General features: G+C 41.3%; 1 protein-coding gene across 5 annotated transcripts; it reads right to left on the reverse strand.

Annotated features, from left to right (window-relative positions):
* Positions 1-1,363: 1,363 nt before the first annotated feature.
* Positions 1,364-24,163, reverse strand: RHOH (ras homolog family member H). 5 transcript variants are annotated; one of them, XM_071556590.1, is made up of 3 exons: positions 5,506-5,636; positions 4,501-4,604; positions 1,364-4,202 (listed from the first exon to the last, which is right to left on the reverse strand). In XM_071556590.1, exon 3 carries the CDS (start codon positions 3,988-3,990, stop codon positions 3,415-3,417), a length of 576 nt encoding a protein of 191 aa, XP_071412691.1. In that variant the 5' UTR covers positions 3,991-4,202; positions 4,501-4,604; positions 5,506-5,636; the 3' UTR covers positions 1,364-3,414. The 5 variants fall into 5 exon arrangements, with proteins under 5 accessions (XP_071412691.1, XP_071412690.1, XP_071412688.1 ...); XM_071556589.1 differs by lacking the exons at positions 4,501-4,604; positions 5,506-5,636 and adding an exon at positions 23,700-24,163; XM_071556587.1 differs by lacking the exons at positions 4,501-4,604; positions 5,506-5,636 and adding an exon at positions 18,373-18,732.
* Positions 24,164-24,861: the final 698 nt, after the last annotated feature.

Raw genomic sequence — 24,861 nt, forward strand, 5'->3', positions numbered from 1 at the left:
ATTACTAAAGGAAAATCCCTTTTCTTTCTGCTATAAAAAGTAATTTGTAATTTAATTACAATACCATATCTATTCAAGTTTTTATCAGACTTGCAGAATTCATTAAAACAATTAGTGATCCAAAATTAATTTTTCTGTCAAAATGAGAAGTCGTACAGTGATGAAAATAAATAACACTGCTGTTGCTACTCCCATTTTAAGTTTTCAAGTATTTTCTCTTTCTTTGTTTTTAAACTTATAACCTATAGTAATAGCAAACAAAAGTAAGATTTGCATCAGTAACAAACTGAAAGGGACTGGCTTGAGAAAAAAGAAAGAGAATATGTGGGAAGGTCTCTTCCCTCAGCTGAAAGCTGTTTTGCTGTTTTTCAGAGCAAAAGAAGGTGAAATTTCACACGTGTTGTTTGAATGTATTTTGAATGTCATAGCCAGATTTTAACCCCTAAGTGGTGCCCAGGGACTCTGTTACCCAAGTAAACATATGAAAAACTACCTTGGTGGGGTTTCACAGAAGACCTCGGCAGTCCGTTGTTGTTCCGCCGCAGGCAGCACAGCTGCTGCTGTGCAAGCCCCACACCCCACTAAGCCATTTGGCTGAATCTCCAGCTGAATTCTGGTGCGTTCAAATTTCAGCCTCTCTTTTGGGGTTGCCACGCTTTTTGAGCACATCAGTTCTAGAGCTGGGGAAAAGCTGCGTAATTACAGACACTAAAATATATGAGCTTTGCAGTTCATTCCCAGTGAACAGTGCCTTTTAGCTCTGAGAGTCTGAAAATAACTAGGCTACGACAATTGGAACTGCTTTTTTTACAGAGCACCAAACCAAAATCCCCGTTACTTTATACTCTTTCCAATTTGATTTTAAAAATCAGCTGGCTTTCAGTGGCCTCACACCTCACGCTGGCTCCAGGATGCACAATCAGCTCAAGTGTCTCAGTGAAGCCTATCCCCTTTGCTTCACTGAATTGCAGCAAACATTGAATTCTTCATTTTGTAACACACCATAACAACCTTTGTGAAGCTTGTTACAGTGTTATTTTGGAGAGCACCTTTATTTGGCTTTGTCTGAGACAGCAAGTCTCTGAAGCCTTCTGGTCCCTGAATCTGGCACCCCATGGCAGGTACCACAACACAGCATTCTGGCCTAGCAGTTACTGCTCCTCAGCACATAAAAACATGATCTGTTGTAAACAAATCTCAACATCCTGAGTTGGAAAAAAGGGGGGGGGGGGGGGGGGGGAGGAAAGACCATCGATTAGAGCATGCAAATATGTCTCATAAAAAGTTGAAACCAGGTATTAAATCCATTAGTGGAACAAAACAAAAATGTCCCCAGTTGTAACAGACTTGAAGACTCACAACATGACCCTTTGCATGCAGTCTTTAATGTTCGAACAGTTACAATGGATACTTTTAAAATAGGATTCTAAAATCCAAGACTTTCTGTGAAGAGGCTTTGCAAAAGTTGAGATATAGAAACGTTTTTCCCAAAAGCCAACAGGTTTTTAACCAAGGACTGCAAATACCCAGCCACTTGCACAGCTCCTCATAAGTACAATGGCATTCAGATTCTTTTACAAATGTGTCAGTTTTAGTGTTTCGGGGGCAAAGAATTAGCAATCAACACCTGAAGAGAAAGAGAAGTGGGAAAGAGAAGAGTTCAGGAAAGATGGGTGGTGTCATGTGTGCCCAGGTGCAGAAGCTTGTAAAGATTTAAAGCTAATATAAAAACCTCACAGCAGACCAGTATATTTTTATGCTACAAAAGAATCAGAAGCCTCGCTTACAATCAGGTTGATGACTGGTAAATATTCAACAATCCAGGAGGTGATGGAATGGTCACAACATCAGGCATCCTGTGCACCACTTGTATTCAAGGTGCCCACAAGGCAAATACTTGATCACCTGCACCACAGGTGAGATAATTCTACTGTGCTATGTGCCATCTTTTATGGCACCATGCTATAAGCCCCTCAAAGGTCAGTTCTGAGTTAGCTGAAGACAGGGAAAGGTACAAAGAAAATCTTGTTGCACTAAGAAATCCCCCAAAGGATTTCCTCTGTGGGCAGCAGAAACCTTGGGATGAGATAGATCTGCAAGACTGAGAGGTGGCGCAGGGCACAGGGGACAGATAATCTGAGTAGGAGGGAACAAACACAACTCACAAGGAATGTACATGTCGGGGCCACTCCATCTTCCACCAGAGTTCTCTTACACACCTCGAGTTTCCACCTGCTTAGGCTGGCTTTCCATCCAAGAGGGTAACTTGCTCCGAGTAGGTATGTCAGGATTTGACTTTACAGAATCCACAGGACTCAAAGCCTGTTTCAATCTTACTTTGACACAACCCAGGCAGTTAAACTTTGTATGCAAACTGAAAAAAAATATTATTTAACCATTCTAAATACACACATTCAACATTGCAATGTACTTAATTTTTACTAGTGTAGATGACTGATTTCACTAAAACCACTGCTTTGGAAAAATAAGTGTACAGTGCTCATGAAAAGATACCTTTCATCCCTGGAAACTGAAATCTTTTGCCTCTAGAATTACAACAGGGACAACAAAAGTGATGGTAGCATAGATTCATTTCTGCCACTCCAACCACATGTCTAAGCCAGCTCTGACTGCAAGCCCTGCTGGGATTGTGACTTGGTGAAGTCTAAGAAGAATCAGATTAGTTTCCCATGTTTGACCATGTTGCTGAGGAACAAGACTAATGTAACAAAACTGCTGGACAGCTGTCAAATTTCACTAAGTTTTGATCCCTCCTATGCTGGATGTACTGGATTTGATGACTTAGGCAATGACTCAGGCATGTCTAAGAAGTGCTAGGCTTGCCTGTAGACCATTTATTACATGGATAGGACAATTTGCTTCTGTGGTTAGCAAAATGGAGAACCTCCAAAATATTAAAACAAACTTTCAGGATTTTCAACAATACATACAACAGTCCTTTAAATAGAATACACAGTGATCAGATTTTATATACTAAGTTCTCAAGCAAAAAAACCCAAAACACATGGACAGAGGTGGGGGTTGACCCAGAGAGAAGTTTGTCATTAAATAAATGCAGGTCCAGACGATCCAACCAATGAGGAACAACAACAAAAATCAGCACAGCTGTTATCTGCAGATCTCCAGTTTAGGCCTGCTCCAATCCAGGCTAGCAAGTCCGAACACAGGCTTGTGAATAAGGCCAGGTACCTGCATGTTTTGTTTTTCAAGATAGTGCCCATGTGTGTTGCGGGGGGTGAGAGGATCAGATAGAGAGCACATCTGTCTCATGAGAGGCACCTGCACTGTGGTTCTGCCAGGAGCCCTCTTTTGGTTCACCTCCTATTCTCTCTGCTGCAGTATCTTTGTGTGAAAACAGAAAGAACAAACGAGCAAAACCACTGCTGAGAGTCCTCAAAAGATTTTGCACTCGTTAATGGAGAAGAGTTTCCGCCTGTTCTGCCTTTTGGCTTGATTGACTGCTGTCCTCACAGCATACTCAAACACCTGCTGCACCCCCCGGTTGCTGAGGGCAGAGCATTCCAAATAGCCTTTGGCTCGCACATCCTGGGCAAGCCGCTTCCCATCGATTGGACTGATGCAGGAGGAGCGGTAGGGACCGGTGTCACGCTGGTCAGTCTGAGTGGCCACTACCAAAACAGGGATGCGGGGCAAGTGGCTGCGGATCTCGCTGATCCATTTGTTCCTCAGGTTCAGAAAGGAATTGTGGTTTGCCACTGAGTAGCACATTAACACCACATCTGCCTGTTGGTATGAGAGGGGGCGAATGCCTTTGAAGGCATCACTGCCAGATGTGTCCCAAAGACCTAAGCTAATCTGGACACCATCCATGAAGACATCCACTCCAGTATTTTCATATACTGTGGGTCTGTAGTCATCTGGAAAAGTCTCAGAGGTGAAACGTACCAAGAGTGATGTTTTCCCAACTGCAGAGTCTCCCACCAGGACACATTTGATTGAATCCAGCATTTTATTTATGTCCAGGACCAAGAGCACCGTCTCCGTGCAGCAGGAGTGGAATGGAGAGATGCAGCGGTCTCAGAGGCTCTCTAGATAATTTCCATTTAGTGAGAAACCATCCAAAACTCTTTACTTCTTCTGACTTGATTCTGCCACCTGAGGTTAAAATCCCCTTTTGTCCCACGTGGCTCTGTGGTCAATCTTCAGTGAGTCAAACATTTCTGAAAGAGTAAAAATAAAATGTAACATTTATAACCCACAGAGAAGAACCCATTCCTCATCAAGATAGAGATGATTGGACATATATTTGGATAACCACAGGGAGCACCCCTGACTGAGGATGTTGAGCCTTGCCATTCCGTCCCAGTCAGATGTGTGTAAAACAGCCATTCCTTGCTGCTCCACAAGGGGTACCAGTCTTACCACCATTGCCATTTTCCACTGACACCAACCATTTTTCCCCTCCAATTGCCTAAAGAGTAATAAAATTAATTTAACTTTGGTATAACTGCTACTAACCTGTTTTAAATGAGACATTTCCTGCCTCTGACTTTCACCAAGACTGATAGAATTGTGAATCCTTAAATGCTCGATTCGGATTCCCTTGAAAATGTACCCATGCTCTGTAGAGGTAGTAAAGAGAAAAAAATCCCTTTGCTAACTAATTCGACTCTTTAAGCAATTCTATATGGAACAGTAACACAGAACCACTTGTGACAATGAGGATGCAAAGAGTTCGGGTGTGAATCTTGAGCGACGTGAACCTTAAGGATTTTCAAAAGCAATAAAGGATTCACAGAAAAAGTACAATAAAAAGTTTATTTTTTCTTACAAATCACTTTCAACAAGAAAGAATCACAAGCCATAGAAAGCTCTGCTACCTATGCTTTCCTCAGTTAAACAATTTCATTTGAAGCAGTTACAACTGCCCTGATATTTACTCTCTTGTAAAACTGAACTGAGTACCTCTTCAGAGTATGTAATTGCTTTTGAGCCCCTGCCAGCATTCAGTCAAATTTTCCTATTTTGAAAGTGTTTGCCTCTTCCCCACTAGCTGTGTGCAAGATTTACTGCTCACACAGGGTGACACACAAGATGCTTTGAAAATCACTAGTGGCAAAACTGAAGGCAAATTAGTTCTGCTCAACAAAAGTAATTTTAAAAAGTATCACTGCATAATTTCAAAATGCCATGTGTATGTTACACAAATAATATATTTGTGTTTCCTTTATATATGAAGAGAGATATCACAGCTGAAGGTTATTTGCACAGGCATGAATGATGGCCACGAAGGGCATATACTACTGTATGCTACTGTAACACTCTCCACTTTCAGTACCCTAACGCCACACCCCCACCCCACCCCCCATTTCTACTACACACTAAAGCTTTGGTTTACCCCACAAAGGGGGAAAAAAAGTAAAAGAAAAGTGCTAGACGAGCTTATAGAGAACATTTTACAGTCACTGACGACTGCAATAGGCAAGTCCTCTGCTTTCATTTTGTAGCGAGGCAGCGCCCTACCTCCTCTCACACTGCTGGCACACCTGCATCTGTCCCACCCGACGCACCGTCTGAGAGATGCGAGGCCGGAGCGCGTTGTTTTATAGCGGCGGCACCGATCCCGCACCCGCCCGTGTGCGCACTCGAGTTACCGTATCTGCGGGAGGCATTGCAACAGACGCTGCTTCCTGGCCTGCCAGCGCGACCCTGCTCTCACCACCTCAGCTTGCTTCTAGGAAGTGGGATGGAGGCCGAGGCTGCTTCACGACATTTCTGGTTACCGGGAAACAAGCTGCTCCATGAATTTAAGTTTTGGCAGCAGCAGCTGAAAATTTGCTTTTAAAGATTCATTAGGTCTATCTCCACTATCTCACCTCCATCCTCCAAACAGGCTCTCAAGGGAATTAAACCAGACCTTTACAAAATACATCTATGAAAAATTCAAAAAGCGTATGTAGGATACACAGTCCAATTGCTTGTATCATCACCTTGTATTCTGTTCAAATACTTTGTCAGCAGTACAGTTTGAAAACACTGCAATTCAGCACAAGCCAGCGGCTTACTACGCAGACAACGCTGCTTACTACGCAGACAACAACTACTCCCAGGAGAAAGTTTCCATGTACCAAGTCTCCTTTTCAGAACAAACATTTCTTCGGTGCAAGTAGCCCTTAGTGCCTTCAGGTTCATTATTTTGTGTATATTGGAATGTGGGGGAAAATAAGGATGTCCAAAGCATTACTTTTGTGATTTCATAAATGCCGGAACAGAGAAAGATAGATAAAAGGATTGTTCTGGTACTCAACTTGTTAATTACCAGGTCTGATTATACTGACTATTTTTAGAGAAAGTGTATAAATTATAAAAGACTGAAAGAGATATTAAGGACTAGTGAATATCACTAGTTGACATACAACAACAAAAGCTGAAATATTCCACTGTGACAGTGTGGAATTGTTTTCAAAGCAAATTATATTGCTCTACAATCCACCAATGAATAATAACCAGCCCTGGTATATAACTAGGTTCATATTCTGATCCTGTGGACAAATTGCCCTCAGTGGCCCTGATCTTTTATTTGTTCACAACCGTTTGGACTTCACGTGCCTTCATATATAATTGGGACTATGTATGTGCACATTGAAGAATTATTTTTAATTAAGCACATAGCTGATTCTTGTTGCAGCCCCAGGGTAAGACCAATATTAGTGTATTAAAATAATTACACAAGTTCACCTCAATAGACTCTTGATTAAACATCAACAAAACCTAGTATCCTTTAAAGGACAGGGCACTTCTACATGTCAGTATACAACCAGTTGGGTAAATATCTGCACAAGTTTTGGTCCCTTTCTCTCATGTTCTGTCTTAATCTGACAGTACAATATGCTATACCCATTACAAAACGGCACAAAACCACCTGATCACAGATCAGAGTGGAATCTAAGCTGCTGATGGATTTTTTCCTCCAACAATTTGATTTTCCAAATTTTACCAACTTTATTAAGTTCATTTTGTATCTGGAATTCCAGATATAAACCTGTATCTTCTTTTATGCTTTTTTGGGCTTATGCTTTCATCACTTTTAACAATTGAAGATATTTGAATAATAAGGTAAGACCTCTTATCATTAGGTATAAGAATGCATGTCTTATTCTTGTGTACTCATTCTGAATAGTGACTTTTAGTAAACCTCAGGTTTTGTTCCCTCTGTCTTTGGAATACAGAACTCTGGCACCAGTGTGTGGTTTCAGAGCCCTCGGACCTCACTGATGACATGAGCACAAGAAACCGTACAACAGGCACTCTCGAGGCACTGTCTGACCTGCACCTCAGCAACCTCACGCAAGTAAAATGCCTCACACTGGATCATGGCTGAATATGATATGGAGAAGGTGAGTGGTGTTACCAACCCACAGTATGGATGGGAAGAGGAGCCCAGCAGCACCAAGCTCTTTGCAAGCAGAGGATTCATGTGAATATACATCCCATGAAAAACTAATCTAGTATTTGCTGAAACCATTCTACCAACAAGGGAAAGCTGTACTGCTGTGTCAAAAAGGGTGAGTTTATCAGCTGAACTGAAAAGGATTTTCATTTATGCCAAGAATGCCCCCAGCATCTACTATAACATCATTGTGAACATGGCTCACTATGGCTAAACATCTCCAGGGACAGCATCTTCTAATGGGAAAATAAAAAGTGAGGAACTTCTAATTTCAAAATCTACCTTGGATGTTGATAGTGCAGTGTTGGGTAGGCTGGTATTTGAAGGGAATTAACTCATACGTAAACAAACCACACAGACAACAGGCTTTTTAGATCAGGCAGTCACAAAATGCTTAATAAAGCAATTAACATGCTAACTATTATTGCCATTATCCAGTCTCTACCACAATTACATAAGAGCAGGCTAATTTTTCAGTTTGACCACTGTGTGTAGTAGTTCTTGAAGAGACCTGACATTGCAAGAAATAAAAATATTTATACTAATAGAAGAGGTTGAAAACCATTGGAGAGACTTCCACTTGCTGTGCAATGCTTGAATGTACATATTGTCTTTGCCTGCCTGCACTACTCCTGTAAATCTCACCTCACACAGTGAGGCTGCAAAACTGTGCCTACAGTTCTTCTCCAGTGTGTGGATTGTAACCAATTCTCCTTCCAACTGCATCGCAGATACGTCAGAACTCTCCTTGCATCTCTTAGTAAGAGGCTCTCAAGGAGAGGAAGGAGGCACAAAGACTACCTTCACTGACCAGAACAGTGTGCAGCTTTACACCTTCACCTCCATGGGTGCAGTAGGAACTGCAAGGCACAGACAGGACCTAAGAACAACTCCTGCAGGCAAGAGGTAAGGGAGAAGGAAGGCTGGTGGGAATCAAGACAGGACAGAGATGCTTTTACCTGGTTAGTGACAGCACCTAGAAGATGCAGCCCCTGTGACAGAGAAGCCATGGCATTTGTGGATCCAGTCTGGATACTCTGCTAGATCACCAGGTTGTCAAGGTCATGCTGCCTTGTTTTCAACTCTGTGGATGAGGTGTACTTACTCCACACAAACCTCAAGACTGCTGCCACAGCACAGGACTGCTGAAAGCTAACACATCAGCAGCAGTCCGACTGGAGACTGCAGCTGATCTGCAAGCAAAGGGCCCCTTGCTATGAAGTTTCCCTTCATGCATTCATTAAGCTGATTCTCTGACATTTGCATTAGCTGCCTCTTGGTTTTCTAATTCCTTTTAAGACAATTTTGATCTATAGCACTAAGAGGCCCAGTCTTGCGAATCAGCCTCCCACCACCTCAGTGTCAGCATTTCAGTCCACAGTGGCATTCAGTGGTTGTACCTCTGCCATGAAGGGGAACTGGCTCACTGCCTTTGCAAGGTCCTGCATCTGTTCCACAACCTACTCCACCAAAAAGTCTGCATTCAACTCATACACTTTCCAAGCAGGCTACCACAGGGGCAGTCTCTACTCTGACCCAACAGCAAGATGGCAGGTTACTCACTGGCAGGATGCTTCAGCTGTCTGATATATTTATAATACTGATTAATTTCTTGCCAGAATATCTTTCAATGTGGTTTTATATTTTAAAGGAATGAAAGAATGCTTAGAAGCTTGAGTGAGAGCTTTTACATGGATATTTTATCTTTATGTACAGTCATCTCTGCAATGGCTTCCTGAAGTTAGAAGAGGAAGCAACATGCAATGAACCCCTATTTTCAAAGCCAGGATGTCTTTTCACCTCAAAACCAACCTCTTCTAGCATTAATAAATAAATAAATGAAATAGCAGGAACAAAAACTTAGAAATTTTTCTTTCACTCCCTTATGCACAAAACTGAAATTCTGTTCCTGTTTTCAAATTTCAGCACTGTGTTTTGAAAAAACACAAAACTAAGTTTTGTTTTTAATTTCAAATTTGTGAATTTTAGAGAAAGTACACAATCACTTTCTTAAGAGCCTTTGCAAAAAGTTCACTTCTGGATCAAGACGACATCTGAAAACACTTCATTTTCTTTGACAGTTGTAACAACTGGAACTGATGAAAAGGATTTATTATCAAATATTCAGTAATCTTGTCAACTTTATCATTAGCAAGGGAATTCAATTTATTCAACTTAAAGGAAATTCCCTCATACTGAGAATGTGAAATCTTGCCATAAAAGAACACAGATCAATGTTATTTACAAGATGAGATGAGACATGAAGTCCTAGCAAAGGGATGAAAGCTTTCCCTATAACAAAATTTACATATTTACACACATGCTTACATACTGCACATCCATATAAAACTGCTTAACGAGATATTGTAAATAAAAAATTTCTATTTCATTGCTGTAGTAATAGTACCTATAATAATATATATAAGCAATGGATAATGACGTCGAAAGATCCATTCAATTTACTACAGTCAGTGAGAAAAACTATTTAAATCTCAATCATTCAATTAGACAAAAGAAATATTTATTTTATCTTCAAGAACCCTCTTGCTGTGACTAATCACACCTTGATTCATTTTTTTACAAATTACACACAGACACAAATTATTAGAACCACTCTAAAAAATTAACAAAAAAACCTATAAGACTCTCAGGTACTGATCCGACATCCTAAATTTAGTAGAACTCAATGAGATCTGGCAGTGATAAGAACCGGTTTAAAGATTCAAGCCATGAGTCTGAAGTAATTTTTCTCCACGTGTTTATGGCATGACATGGTAAATTACAGCCTATGTGGTATTCACGGCACTACAGGGTATTTTCAAAAATTATCCATTTTCAGTATAGATGTTACATCCTCTTCAAATTAAAATTTGGGTAAATCAAGTGTAGGAAAGTAATCCCTTCACAAAGGACCAGCTCACAAGCCATTCTCAGTCTGATTCAATATCCTCCAAAGGCATCAGAAATGGAGCAGCATGTCATGCTTGAAGTGTGGCACCCACCCTTGCACTTACCCAGTGTTTTCCTTCTGCAAGATACTGGCTATGCCACCTTCCTTTTACCCCCTTCTCTGTGATAATTTTACTTCTCTGCTCTTAAGCAGAGAAGAAATTCTTGAGTCTCACCACAGATAGAGCCTTACATGGAGCAGCTGGTGTGCAAATGTCACACACATGTCTGTTCAAGCACAGGAGTTTGTCAACCATCTGTGCATCTGCCTTCCCTCACAGGCTCTGTCTTTGTACACATGCACATGCATATATATGTACAGATACATTCACCACTGACATAGAACTGCTTTTGGGTCCAGATGGGGATACAGATACGCTTGCAGATGAACATGGATAAAGTGCTATGCACGGACTATAGTGCTATCACACGTACCTATGAAAAGTCATGCTACCAGAATGGACTTACAGGTCAAAAGGAAATTTCTAGCAAGTCTAACTGCATTGTAGCCAAACTGAAGGACTGATATTACAAAATGCATTATATTTAAGTAACTGATTTCAATCAGACAACTGTGCATGTAGAATTATTCTCACGTGGCAATGTTTGCAGCTTTGGACCACAAACCATTTCAAATTTTTCATGCCACATCCTCTTTTAACACAGTTCACTTTTCTTGAAGTTTGAGATGAATCAAAAAGGCACATACAACATATTTTTGTAGGAATTTTATTTACAGGTTTAACTCTTCAAAATCTCCCCAGATTCTTTTGGCTGCCAAAATGTGAAGTACTTATTTATATACAACCTTCAACAATAATTGCATTTTCTTTCCAGAAAGTCTAACCTTTTCACTATTTCTGTTTGGTTTTTCTTTTTTTACCATTTGCAGACAGGCATAATCATCATGAAGTATCCCTTTCCTTTTCATACACAACTAGTATTTCTTAGTTTTAAAAAAGCATTTGTAATTTCCTGCAGAGCAATGCATTATTTGCTAGACTGGATTCATAGAAGTTTATATGTATATATATATATTTATGTGTGTGTGTGTGAAAACAAAAATATTGAAAATAAATCAGTGTGCATTTAAAACATAATTATTTCAGTACTGAATCAATACATCAATACATCCATGTACAAAAAAAATTGCATCCATATGTACATGCATGTCTGGATGTCTATATACATTTATATTTATATCTTATTGACACATTGATATTAATTTGTTGCAAAAGACATTGCTACAGATTGCTGTACGAAATAGGTGCATATTATCAGCAAGATATCTGACCATCACTTGAAAACCTGCATACATATTTTGCATCAAATGGATGTAATACGAAATGACCACGCTTTCTAAATTTCTTTATTTCTACATATAGGTATGCATGTGTATTTGCATATACATGAGCAGAGATTCCTGCTGTGCTAAATGTGGATTTGCAATAACCTAGGTATATAATTGATAGAGTTTTACACTTGAATTTACATAGACACACATTGTAAACAATTACATTTCTACTGTTGTTGCAGCCACTAAGCTATTTAAATACATCTTTACAATATGTTACAATGATTGGCTGCTAAGGAGATGCATGGATTTATATTGACTGTCACACATGTGTGACATGGTAAAATGTTGAAATAAACCAGCAACTCCACATACACACTTGCACTTGCATGCAAAAGGGCTTGCTCTCTTTCAGAGCCTGTGCTAAGCCCACTGCAGTGGAGAGGGCTGACCTCTGTGTGTTTTGGCTCCAGCATGGGGTAGGACTGCACTCCTCTTCCTTGTTTGCACTCTACCTGATCTTCTTCACTGGGTCCCTGAAACACTACAAAGTAATCAATATTAACAGTATAGCTAAAAGCTAATATATGAATGATACAGGTCATATAACCCCCTCCTTGGTGTTAAAAGGTCTTGAAAATTTGTCCTCCCATTTCTCCACTGTCCTCCATGGGTTCCTTGCAAGATCTCCAATGTCACTTTCAGAGATCTCTTCCGGTTTAACTTTGCTGTGGTTTTATAAAATGCCTAACACAAAAAAAAGGAGACTCTCAAGTCCAGATCTTCTCCCTCGGTTCTCAGGGGGAGGGAAAGGCAGTTTTCCATGTTCATTAAATTATGTATTTGAATAAGTTTGATTTCACTGGGAGGTAAAAGTGGAGGAGGAAAATATTAGTTAGAACAGAATTAGACAATGTTTAATGGAAGATTCTTTTTGCATATTTTGTGATAAGGAAAAAATGTGTTGAATGTACAGGTGTTCTGAACAGCAAATAAGGATGTTTCGGTTGACCACACAATTCACAAAAACGACCTCTTGCTAAAACATACTGACTTTTTTTTGTTTTAAATTTAGGATGAACTCATATTTACTGCATATCACTGCTCAGTTTTCCTGTGATGAATGTTAAACTTCTGAAGTTAATGAACAAAGCTAGTAAAGGAAGCGACAATAATTTGGTTGGTTATTTATTTTGTTACACAGAAAGGCTGATAATTTTAGGTTTTCCCCCTTAGCACTGCCAGCAACAAAAAGCTTCTTCTTGTCTCTGTGTATACCAGAGTGTTTAAAATAATAGTCTAGATTTCAGACACAGGAAAACTGCCATCTTTTAGTTTATTCTTCAATTTTGTGTGTGCACACATGTATATTAAAATGTTAAAAATTTGAAGAGTTTTCTCAGAAATAATTTCTATTATTTATCAAGTAGAAAGAACGATACAAAAGACACAATTATCATAACTTGCCCTGCATTTGTAGATTTAAAGTCTTTATCCTTTTTATTTGTTTTATAAATTAAAAAATTAGTTATCTTCCACAATCTCTCCCGGGACTGTACCCAGCACTGTAGCCAGCATAAGGATAAAATAAGAGATAATATATATCTACAGTAAAAGTAGGAAATTTTTTTCTCACAATGTACCCTGTCTAGAATTCCTTAATTTTAGCAAATTAAATTAGACAAACAGGCATGCATACTTGCCTACATCAAACTGCCTACATCCTATGCATAGTTATGATTAAAGCCTAATTTCAAAGGAATGTGCTATCGAGATTTCCTTTTTTTTCTTTTTCTGGAATTAGCACAAGTTATACCTGGTAGGTCAGATTTTACCTTGATTTATATCTTACACCAACCATAGGCCAGATCAGAATGCACATTTTAGTGCCTGTGCCTGTTTTCCTTTACTTTTCTCTGATTACAGTACAATCTTAATCTCTTGCCGCTTTTATTCAGAAGACATAATACTGCAAACAGCAGTGCTTCATATGGAATAGGTTAAGAGAAAAGACTATTCTTTACCACCAAAAGTAATACGTAAATCTTTCTCACTCATTCTTCAGCTGAGTATTTTGAGAAGCTATTTCATATACTTATAGCTGACATCTTCTTGGTTTTTAGTTGGTTTAAAGATCATGCAAATCCCCACGCTATGATAGATCATAATGCAGAGTTCTTCAGTGGGACGCATAGAAAGTTTTCCTTGGTTTTCTTGATTTTTACATATTTTTGATGAAAATGATGACACATATTAAAAGAGAGATATTTTAGGAGAGCTATGTTGGAACATTATGAGAACATTTCCCATGCTTCATTTTTTGAATCCTAGTGGACTTGATTTAGACACAGAGATATTATACCCAACAGCTTTTCATCCAGAATTAAAACTTGACTGAAAGATAAATGAATTTAAAAACTTGCATTTAAATTGATGAAGATGAAAGAAATTACATGAGGGATTTTTACGACAGCTGTTTTATAGTATATTTTATAATGAAAATAAACCACAAGCTCACAGGTGATGAGAGGAAATTAATAGATAATTGACTATGTCAGTAATTCAATAACTTTGAACTGTCCAAAAACAGTTTTTTAGCACAGTCATTTGATGAAAAACAATGGCAAGCTGAAGACTGTGTATCCAGTGGCATGCCTATCAACAAAAGAAAGGAACAGTCTTCTTGCAAGAGTGAGAGGTTTCATATTCTTTCAGTGACCATAGCACAGGAGACAACCAAAAGAAACCTCTTGCTACCTAGGGATCTTTGTCTCACACATTTTTATTAGAAGAGCCAGTTACATCTGTAGTTTGACACAAACCAGGATAACCTTAGAAAAAAAATCACTGTCACTCATGAGAAAAAGAGATATCAACCTCAAACTGGGCAAGTTCAGTTACTGAGACAGGCATTCCATACTCACACTTGTGTGTGAGGAGCGGCATTATGCACAGTATGTAACTGCAGCCCCCCATGCCAGCTTCTGCCAGGAGAGGTGTTTGTTCCTTTTCCAGCACATGCTGGGTCTTTTCTATGTGATAAGTCACCACAGTCCCCCTCAGGGAAATCCCAAACCCTAGCAGAATCCTCATGTGGTTTCCAGAAGGTTCATACATTTCATCAGCTAAAGACAAGCATGCCAAATTCAGCCTCACCCTCATCCCTTAGGAATTTACCCTTCTCCTGGGTTTCTGTAACTGAAGAACCAAATGTGATTCCTTGTGCAAAAGAAATATGATGCAGACACAAGTGGCAGGCAATTGTACAAGGTGGAAAATATAAAGGATCTACAATAAACTCAGAGCACAGCCCCCAGGAGGGCTGGGCACAAGCAATACTGCTGTACCTGCTCCATGAGGAATACGTGCTTGCAGGAAGTGCTCAGACTGTGCTCCCACCTGTCCTCCAGCTGCCATGCCAACAGTGACAGTGGTCTCCCGGCACAGCCTCCAGCAGAGTGTGGCTGCTGGGATTATTGCTTTGTGTCACTTTGGCAGCTGCTCATTTTAGACCGGATACACCAAGGCTGTGTATCCATGACATCCAGTGCTCACACGCACTGCTGCATGACAGAAATTTCACTGGCTCCAAATGCCTCCCCTTCCACTGATGCTGCTGGTGGGTTAGGAAAGTTTTCCAGTTCTTGACTGATGTAAGAACTGAAGGAAAACTAAATTCTGCTAAGCACATATGCAACTCCATTTGGTTTTGTGGAGAAGAACTAATGGTAGACTACAGCCCATAAATTTTGTTGATACACTGCTTTGTTGTATTTGTGTGATCCTGTCCAGTATTTTAAGGCCATAATGCTTTAATAGTGGGCTGCGGTCAACTTCCTTTCTTAATTACTGTGTGCTGGGGTTGTCCCAAAATATTTTTCAGCTGTAAGCTGTGTCACAGCATGAAAACATTCGAAAACTGCTGGTTTAATAAACCCACACACCGTTGGTTGAAAAAGTGAGAATCTAATTTGGAAATTATGTTAAGCTGTGTAGTGAGATGTCCGAAGTATCACATTAAGACTTTGAAAAAGGCAAGTTTTACAGTTACTTCTCTTATCTCTTTTCAAACAACAATCAAAAGCATTATAAAAAACCTGCAATTTTTCCCTTTATGACCAATGCCAATCAAATTAGTCACTTGATTGGTGCATTTAGTAACATTCCACTGTCTCTTAATGAAAACTATAGAATCACAGCACCAACATTTTACAAAGGAAATGGAGGAGGGTTTAGTTTAGAGAGAAGAGGTGTTTTTCATTGAAAATCTTTTTCATTTAAAGTGCCTAACCCAGCTGCTGCTACGCATCTAGAACTGCACAGCAAAAGCAAGATGAGAAACATAGAATTTCATCTCCCTGCCTGAGTGTCCTCCCAGCTGATTATCAGAAAGTGTCATGAGAAAAGCTCCTCAGGAGCTTCTGCTGGTACAGACACACTGCTTGATAGGGTGGGCCAAAGGCACAGCCTGTGACACTGCCACAGTTGCTGCTCATTTCCTGTGTGCTTTGGGTATACTGCAAATCACCTACTTACATCTCTGAGGATCTATATGGGTTGCCTCTCTTCGTGCAAGATTACCTCCCTAACATTACTGGCATGAGCAGCTGTTACCAGCGATGCCACTTCAGTATCAGCCTCTCGGTTGTGCTGGGATATGCAGCAGAGAGAGTGCTTTTATTTTCTCTCCGAAATCACGCTCCCCAAGGAGCAGCTGAGCCAGAATCTGTTAAACTGGTCACCAGGCTAGAAAAATATTTTTAGTATTTAATATTTGTACTAACTTTCTGGATTTGTAACTCCAGCATCATGGTTTTACTGTGCTGTGTGTAGACACAGTGATTGCCCTCTGATACAGGCAGTCATGTGAGGCCTGATGTCCTTCTGCTGTGGAATGACTTCACACTGCTTTGGCACAGTAAAATTACCTTAAATTGGGATTAAATAACAGTAATTTATAGCCATGTTGTCCAGCTGATGGACTGTGAATTTGCTATAACGTGAAATCAAGCTCATTTTTAAATTTAATTCTTTGCTCTGGAACTTCAACAGTAAGTACAGATTAGTTATAAAAACACAGATTCTTTATAAATACAAAACTACTCTCTTTTTTCTGGTTTGCAGCACCTAATCTAGGGTGCAGTATGCCTCTTCAAGGTCTACTCTCTAAACTTAGGAAGAAGTAAGTGCACATGAGGCTTTTCAACCCTGCAGTTCCTGCTCAAGTCTTAAACATGGTATTCACATCAAGTCTGTACCCACTTTTTCTGATATATTGGATGTCACTTGTTCATCTTCAGACCTATTTCTGAAAAATAAGATTAAACCCTGTTACAAAGTCAAGTTAGTATACAGATATGGTCCTGCCCACTGGAATCTCTGTAATCACACCCTGATCTAAGTTGTGGAGTTTTGAAATACAAAGTAGCATAGTAAAAACCACAGTTCCACCTTATTCCAACAGCAGCAGACACCAAAGTTTGCTGATCGATGTGCCTACTAACAACTAACTAATCTCATTCACCCTACCTTTTAATTCTGCAAATATTTTCTTCAGGATAAATCCCGTGCTAAAGCTGGCCCCCGTGAGATGCCACAGCTCCACTTCTGCCCCACCCACAGGTGGAAACACAGCTGAAAGGCGACATTAGAAAATCTTAAATTCACATTCAGATTTCTGTGGGGATCTCTGTCAAAGTGATGGTTCTGACCTCACTGTGCTCAATCCTCATTCACCTCTTAGATTAACTACATCGTTTGGCAATAGGACAAGACCATCCTATTGCCGCTAGACCATCCTAAGAGGCAGGTTTTGTAAGCAAACTCTAGAAAAGGGTGTGCACAGATGTGCTCACATGCACGCACACACATACTGCTCTCCAAGGGGACCCCACACCATAAGCATGCCACAGTTATCTCAGAAAGCAGAAAAGAAGCCTTGGGCATGAGCTGAAGGTAAAGAGTTACAGACATGGCCATTTAGACAGCAATCTTACACCTCAAAAGGTGGCACACACACTTGTTAGACCCAGCAGGACCAGGCAGCCACTGGAGCCAGAGCCAGAGCCAGAGCCAGAAATGCTGGCAAATTAAAAATACTTTGAATCTCACTTCAGTCCTAAGAGCACCTTTCTCAAATTCTCTCAATAAAATCTTCTCCTAAATTTGCTTGGGAACATTTAGGATGAAGCAGAACAGTTTTCTCATAAGCATAACGTACTTCACAAATGGAGAAACGAACCATCCTTTGAGGTGTTGCAGGTTTACACATGCCTATCACACGTGGGTTCATAGCTCGTACAACAGCAAAGAGCATCAGAATCAGACCCACCATCTTTAGAACAATTCCCATTTTCTCTCTTTTCTTTCTTCAATTAACATGTTAAAAACTGGCATGGCACAGCCCAATGCACTCCTCTTTCTACTTAATACAAGGCCTTTTTATGCTGAAGTGGAAACAAACTAAAACAAATGAAAATTCAGAAAATAAGTGACCTGGACAAGTGTTCAATTCTGTATCACAATATTGAGTATTTATCACATAGTATTAAAAGTCAAACTGATTACATGAACCAATTTCACAAACTTATTAATAAAAGTAATAAACAAAACTAAACCAAAAGATAATTAATTCAATTAAGAATACCAATTCACATTAAGACTTTGGGGGAAAAAAAAGAAAATGCAATGAACTCACCAGAGACAGGAAGCTGAAAGTGGCTGTTGAAAATAAATGTTACGGAAGTCAAGTATTCTAGACGAGATAGGGGAAGAAAAAAAGAGTGGTGTTCTGTGTTCTTGGCTTTTCCAGGTGGACTTTTCTTTAGCAGATTAGTGCAATTATATTATTTAAAGGACAAAAAAACCCAGAACCTGAAGAGTAACCAGAGATCTCTGCACATGCAGGCCAAATTAGTCCTGGCAAGTGGGTCTAGCTCATCCGGCGGCAGCAGTGAGAGCAGACCCAGATGCAGCGTGACGAGAAAGAGTGGAGAGGTTTAGCGTAAGTCAGCTTCCTGGTGAGAGCTTCTCAGCTCTGCCTGTGTGGGTTTGTTGTGGGTTGGTATATGAGTGTACCTATCTTTCTCTCTTTGGTGACTATGGGAGCAGATGCAAAACCCTTGAAGATGGGGGAGGGGGCAAAACCTCGAGGCTGCGGAAAGCTTTCTGTTTGCACTCTGCTGGTCCTACAGCTGCTCCTCTCTGCTGCAGGGCTAACAGCGTAGGAGGGCCCAGCACCCCCACACACCTGCGGAGACAAGGACCAGGTTGACAACTGCCTGGCAGTGCTACACTCCGGTAGCAGGAACAAGACCTGGGATATTTTTCTGCAGGCTGGAATACGGCCCTGCCTTTAAAAGGACAGTACACATATTTAGTGGACTTTGTGCAGAACCCAACGCAGGCACTTTTGGGCTGATTCAACATTGGTGTATATGGTTTTGTTTTAATTCAGTGAGGATCCCTCTGAAGCATTGGTTAGGATTGATCAGTAGTATTATTTCATCAGCATGTATGTCCTCTCTTCCACAGGCATAAGGAGGCTGAGCAGGTAGAGGGACCACAGTCACTGAGACTCCTGCCTTTCCCAGCATACACAAATTGAGCTGGCCAGATTCTCATCATTTCCAGCTTTCCTACCACAACACTGAAAGCAAAGCTGTGATGATAGTGTCGGGATTTCAGTGTCTATGGTCTATACTCCAGGGGCTGTCAGCACAAGAGGTTGTCTTTTGTATGATCAGGCAATCAGACTGCAGGGAGGGCACTCCAGTCCCATACTCCTTAAGCAGCCCAAGTGCACCAGCACAGCACAGCAGGAGAGCAGCCCCAGAATTGAACATGAGGGGCCCAGAAGACCAGCACAGTGGGCTGTGTGGCCCTGAGGCAGAAGAATGAGTAATGAGTTCCCACGAACCTTGAAACCAGAGCCACAGAAATGGAACCCAAGTCCTTTTCAGCAAATATTTTGGGTCAGTGAAGCCACTTCAGACCATCTCTGGCCATGAAACAGTAGGAACGGGCTGTCTGATCCAGATCTAAAGCCATGCATTTTATTTTCCTTGCAGTATGGGAACTCTCTGAGGACAGCTAATGAATTTGTCCACTTTAACATCATGACAGTACAATGCATTCCAAGATAAAGTCATACTGCTTCCGAAACTAACTGAATAATTTACAAGATAAAGCAAAAAGAAAACACAAAGATAATTTACGTGTAGAGGAAAAGCAGTTTGTGCCAAAAATATAAATAGCTGCTGAAAGAATATAAGCTATATAAACATGCTTTAAACTTGCTGATTCAAAGCTTGCAGAACAGTGCTGCACAGTTAGGCTGGGGAATCAATTTGTTTCTTTCCCTATGAAATGAAATTAATTCAATTAATTACCAACAGGGATGAAGGTAAGGTAGGATGGCTCAGAGAAGACATTTTTGGGATTATTCTTAAAATCTTCAATCTTCCTTTTAATTTAAGACAAGATTTTGAATAAAGGGCTTCAGCTCACTATCAGTTTATGTGAGAACTTATGTTACTTAATTTTCACATTGAACATCTATTCATCTGTTTTTAACTGTGTTTGGGTTTTCCAATACCAGCATATGCAATCAGGCAGTAAGTTTCCATTGCAATTGTGATAAAGAAAATCAGACACACAAATATTTTGAAATGTTTCCATCAGAAACATTCAGAACTGTCAGAAGTAGAGAAATAAATACTATTTGCAAATTATACCAATATAAATGTCTTTGGTGATCATCACCAATTATAGGTCTGCCACAGAGAGCAGATAAAAATGCAACTACTCCTTTCTGTTTCATGCTGAGGCTAATCCAGATGTGAGGCCATCTGGCTCAGTAATTTGCATTTTTGGAAAAAGAGTGCATCAATCTGTAAAATACTTCATAAACAACTTTTGAACTGAGTGAACTTAGCAAAAAACAAGACTGTAGAATAAGAAATGTGATCTAATATGTCTTGATTTCCACCCATTTCCCTCCACTGTGCTTCCTGGAGGATCTTGATCCAACAACTTCCCCAAAATAGTTGAATTTTATTTATTTGAGACCTTTCTTAGGAATACACATACTTCATGCACTTGCTTCATGACTTCACTACCAAGTGACCTGAAACTCCTAGAAAAGACCCTCAGCTCCACGGTCTCTGCACAACATGAAGGCAATTCCAAAGTTAGGTGTAATATTGCAGCCTGACCTGTTGCACTTGATCCTTGTTTGTTGGGTTGGGGGTTTTTTGTGTTTCTTACTGCAGTTTTTCTGCTCCCTTTCACATCTTCATGCTGTGCAATGAAGGGGAACATCTGTCTGTGAGTGAATAGTTAATATATTACAAAATACAGTGCTTCTCCTTTTTTTTAACTCATTATGAGTCATTATCAGGGACTTTCAGAAACAAACACTTTGTTGTGGAAAATATTTACAGGGCAGAGTGGAGGGCTGCAATTTATTTTTACATTGAAAAGTAAGCTGACAGCAAAAAAAATCAAGTCTTAAACTGCAAGTAACTAAGAGTTTATAACAAATTATCTAAAATAACATGCCCCAGGGTTTTGACATGGGTCAGTCTACAATGAAAGGTCACATTTGTTCTTAATCCACTGATTTCTGTCCCTCTTGGAGAAACCAGCAAGCTCCTGATGTTAGGAAGGGGTTTGAGATTAAGGAAGGAAGCTGCTCCTGTCCCCCTTGCCTGATTTCCTTTTTGTTCTCAAATTCACTCAGCTCTGATTTTGGTCTGGTTCAAATAGTGTGGTATGTGCAATGCTCGGGAAGTAAACCATGACATTCTCAATACCCACTGTATTTAGCCCTACAAGCCTTTCTCCTGTCCTAGATGATCATTATATTATACAAAATAATAAGCTGATTGTTGCTTATGTCTAGCCAGTGCACCAGAGCTTTAAACAACACACAAGAATAAGTGTGCTTATTTTGTTAATAAAAGAGCCTATTCTTTTTTTTGCTATCATTTTCAAAGAAAAGCAGGAAAAATATATGTTGTCAAGATGCCAGTTGTACGTTGGGAAAACTGGGATGTGGTTATTTGCTTTCACTTGAATTCCTGGGCAGTACAGGGGAAATCGGGTAGATTGTCCAGATCCATTTCAACCTGAGGGTAAAAGCACTCCCTTCCCAGGAACAGATACCTCAGCAAAAGGGAGGCTTCCTCACAGTATGGCAGAGAGCATTACTAAGAGAATCTCTAAAGCAGACCAGGCACAGCACCTTCTGCAGCATTACTCAGTGTGAGAGCTCTAAATCTGAAAGGGGAAATGAAAATGCAGTTTCACAAGAACTTCCTACATGGATTTTGGTAAAACTCTCACGCTATTATTTACTATGCCTTGATGAATTCGGGCTCTGGTTCCTCAGCAAGCTAACGCTGTGGGTTAGACATCCTTGGGTTTGGTATTGCAGTGGCACAAACTGAAGCACATGGTGATAAAAGAGAATCCACAATCTAGCGTGAGGCAGGTTCCTGACACATTGTGTGGGCAGGACTAGGAACCTTCAGACGATGAGTCAAAGCCCTTCAGCATACTGAGGCTAGAGCATGCCTGACAGAGAAGCCTAAATGAAGAAACATGCCTGAAAGACATCCCTGCTCTGTGGACTCTCCTGCCTCTCTCCTGAATTACAAGGTTCAACCTTCAGTTCAACCCAGGCAGAGCTCCTTCCCATGCCATTGCCTCTTCCCCTTCAGTGACAGGCTGACCCTATGCTTCAGGTGGCCACAGAGCAGCCCTCCAGCTACCCCTGCTCTGGAGGATTTGGCCCTTGTCTGCCCAGTTTCTGGGGGCACTGCTGAGGTGGGTCCAAGCCACTGAGCAACTCAGATCTGGGCATGCCTGAGCAGCACAGACCTCTCAGGCCCAAAACAGAGAACACTGAGTTGTGCAAATGATCATCAGATTTGGATTTGGAACCAACATTTGGGTGCAGGTATCTATTTATCCAGCCTCTTTTCAAGGCTGATACAGCTCCGTGCATTAAATCCATACACTTGTACAGGCAAGGCAGGCAGAGATTTCCCCATTTTCTGAGACCAAAACTTTCTCCTACCTTTACTACAGAACTACTCTTCATGTCTTTTATGTGTTTTCCCATTGTCTACAGATTACTAATTAGCTACTTCTCTGGGGTATTTCTGTTGCAATCGGGTTGCAACGTGTGCTGTGACAAAACTAATGTTGACACACTTTGATTTTTTCTTGGAATCTGATACACAGAGGCCAGTGTCCTAACTTCCTAGCACAATTCCTCCTGTGACACCAGAGCAAAACTGGTGGCCAGGGCAATGTATGGGAAGTGCTTTCCTCCAGAGCAACACGAAAACCTGCATCCTCTTTCTTGAAAGTGAAGTGTGCTTAGGAACTGCACTGAGGGTTACCCAACTCCACCATCTCTCATTCTGGGACAGCCTGTAAAAGCAGTCACATCATGGAATAATGGAATGGTAAGGGACTGGAATGAACTTTAAAGATCATCTAGTCCCAAGACCTTCTGCCATGCCAAACACCTCCCACTAGACCAAGTTGTTCAAGGTCTTATTATCCAACCTCGCTTTGAACATTGTCAGGGCTGGGCCATCCACAGCCTCCCTGGACAGCCTGTTCACAGTGTCAAAGAACAAATTCAATCTTCTTCTCCCAAATCAGGTACTACTTCCAAAATACCCATCCATCCTATTGAGGGGATAAGATTCTTTGCCCACTTAACAAGTGGGCAAATAACAAAATAAAAAAATAACAGTTTTTTGCTGGAGCTCTGGAAGATATTTACCACACCACTGTGGGCTGAGGGCAGTGCTCTGCAGCAGGCAAAGGCTTCCACACGCACAAGGCCACATCTGTTCCTCCGAACCCTTCTGATGTCTGCAATTTTCTCTCTCCCGGGGTACATTCACACTTCCTTCCCTCATCTGGATTTAATGCAAAAATAATCCCAGTGGCTTTGCTAAAACCGTGGAGGAGACTCTCGTGGTTTCCCCTGTGAAATGTTACCTGACGTGAGGCTGCCCCATGGCTCAGGGCCGCGGAGATGCTCCCGGCGCTGGTTCCTCCTTCGGTTCCGCGTGGAGGCGCCTGTGGCAGCAGGGAGTGCCGGGGGGAGCCGCTTTCCTCGGGCCCCCGCTGCGTCTGTCCCGGGGCTCCCCCTTCCCTGTCCCGCTGCCCCGGGCGGTGTCGGCAGCTCTGCCCCCGGGCACGGACCCGCGGCGGGAGCGGCCCCCTTGCTCCCCTTGCCCTTCTCGGGCACGGCTGTTCCTGCCCCAGCCCTGCTCCTGCCCCAGCCCCGCTCCCGCAGCCTCGTGTTGCTGCAGTGCTGCATTAGCCTTGTCAGGAAAGGAAATGCCAGCCCAACCTGGGCCTCCTGCCCCAACCCATGTCAGAAGCCGCTGGGGGATCCTCTTGGGAAACTCAGCAAGCCGAAGGCAGCAGCTGTTTTTGGTTTGAATGTGCTTTTCCCACTTTCTCTTGTTTCGAAGGAGGTAGTTACACTGCGCAGCCTCAGACTCTGCTTCAACAGCCACTTTCTCCTTTCTAGTTCATGAATATGGAGATGTTGCCCCTGAATAAGGCTCAGAACAGGAGCCTAACATAGCTGCCCTGAGCTGCTCCCAGAGCACTCTCTTGGGGAAGCTGTCCTGCCAGCCAGGGTGCCATCAGCCCTTCCAGGGATGTTCTGCTCTCCCTACTGCACATCAAGATAGCTACTTTACCTGGCTATCTTCATAAATGCCAAAAAGCTGAACCTCCCAGTCACCCCTGACTTGTCTATATGGCACTGCAAGATAGTGAAAGGAGATCATCTGGAAAGGCAAAAAGGATACACAGGTGAGAAAGTCTACTTTTGCCCTGATTTAGAGGTAGGAATTCCAGACAATGCCCTGAGACTTAGCTGACATGGAGCAAACACCACTGTGCAGAACGCCCACAGCCCAACTTGACAGGACTACCATTGCTCCATTTACAGACCAAACTGATTAAATCTGCGGCACAGGAAGAGGACTTCCACTACTTGCTCTCCTGGCCAGTGTGTATGACTAGACACAGATGTGCAGGCAGGAGTAGAATCCTATCTCTCAAGTTAACACAAAAATACTGATCCATACAGTTGCTTACCAAGCTTGTAGAAAGAACAATTGTCATCACAACACTGCCACAC

The sequence above is a fragment of the Pithys albifrons genome, chromosome 5 (genome assembly GCF_047495875.1).
Source record: "Pithys albifrons albifrons isolate INPA30051 chromosome 5, PitAlb_v1, whole genome shotgun sequence".
Taxonomy (NCBI): Eukaryota; Metazoa; Chordata; class Aves; order Passeriformes; family Thamnophilidae; genus Pithys; species Pithys albifrons.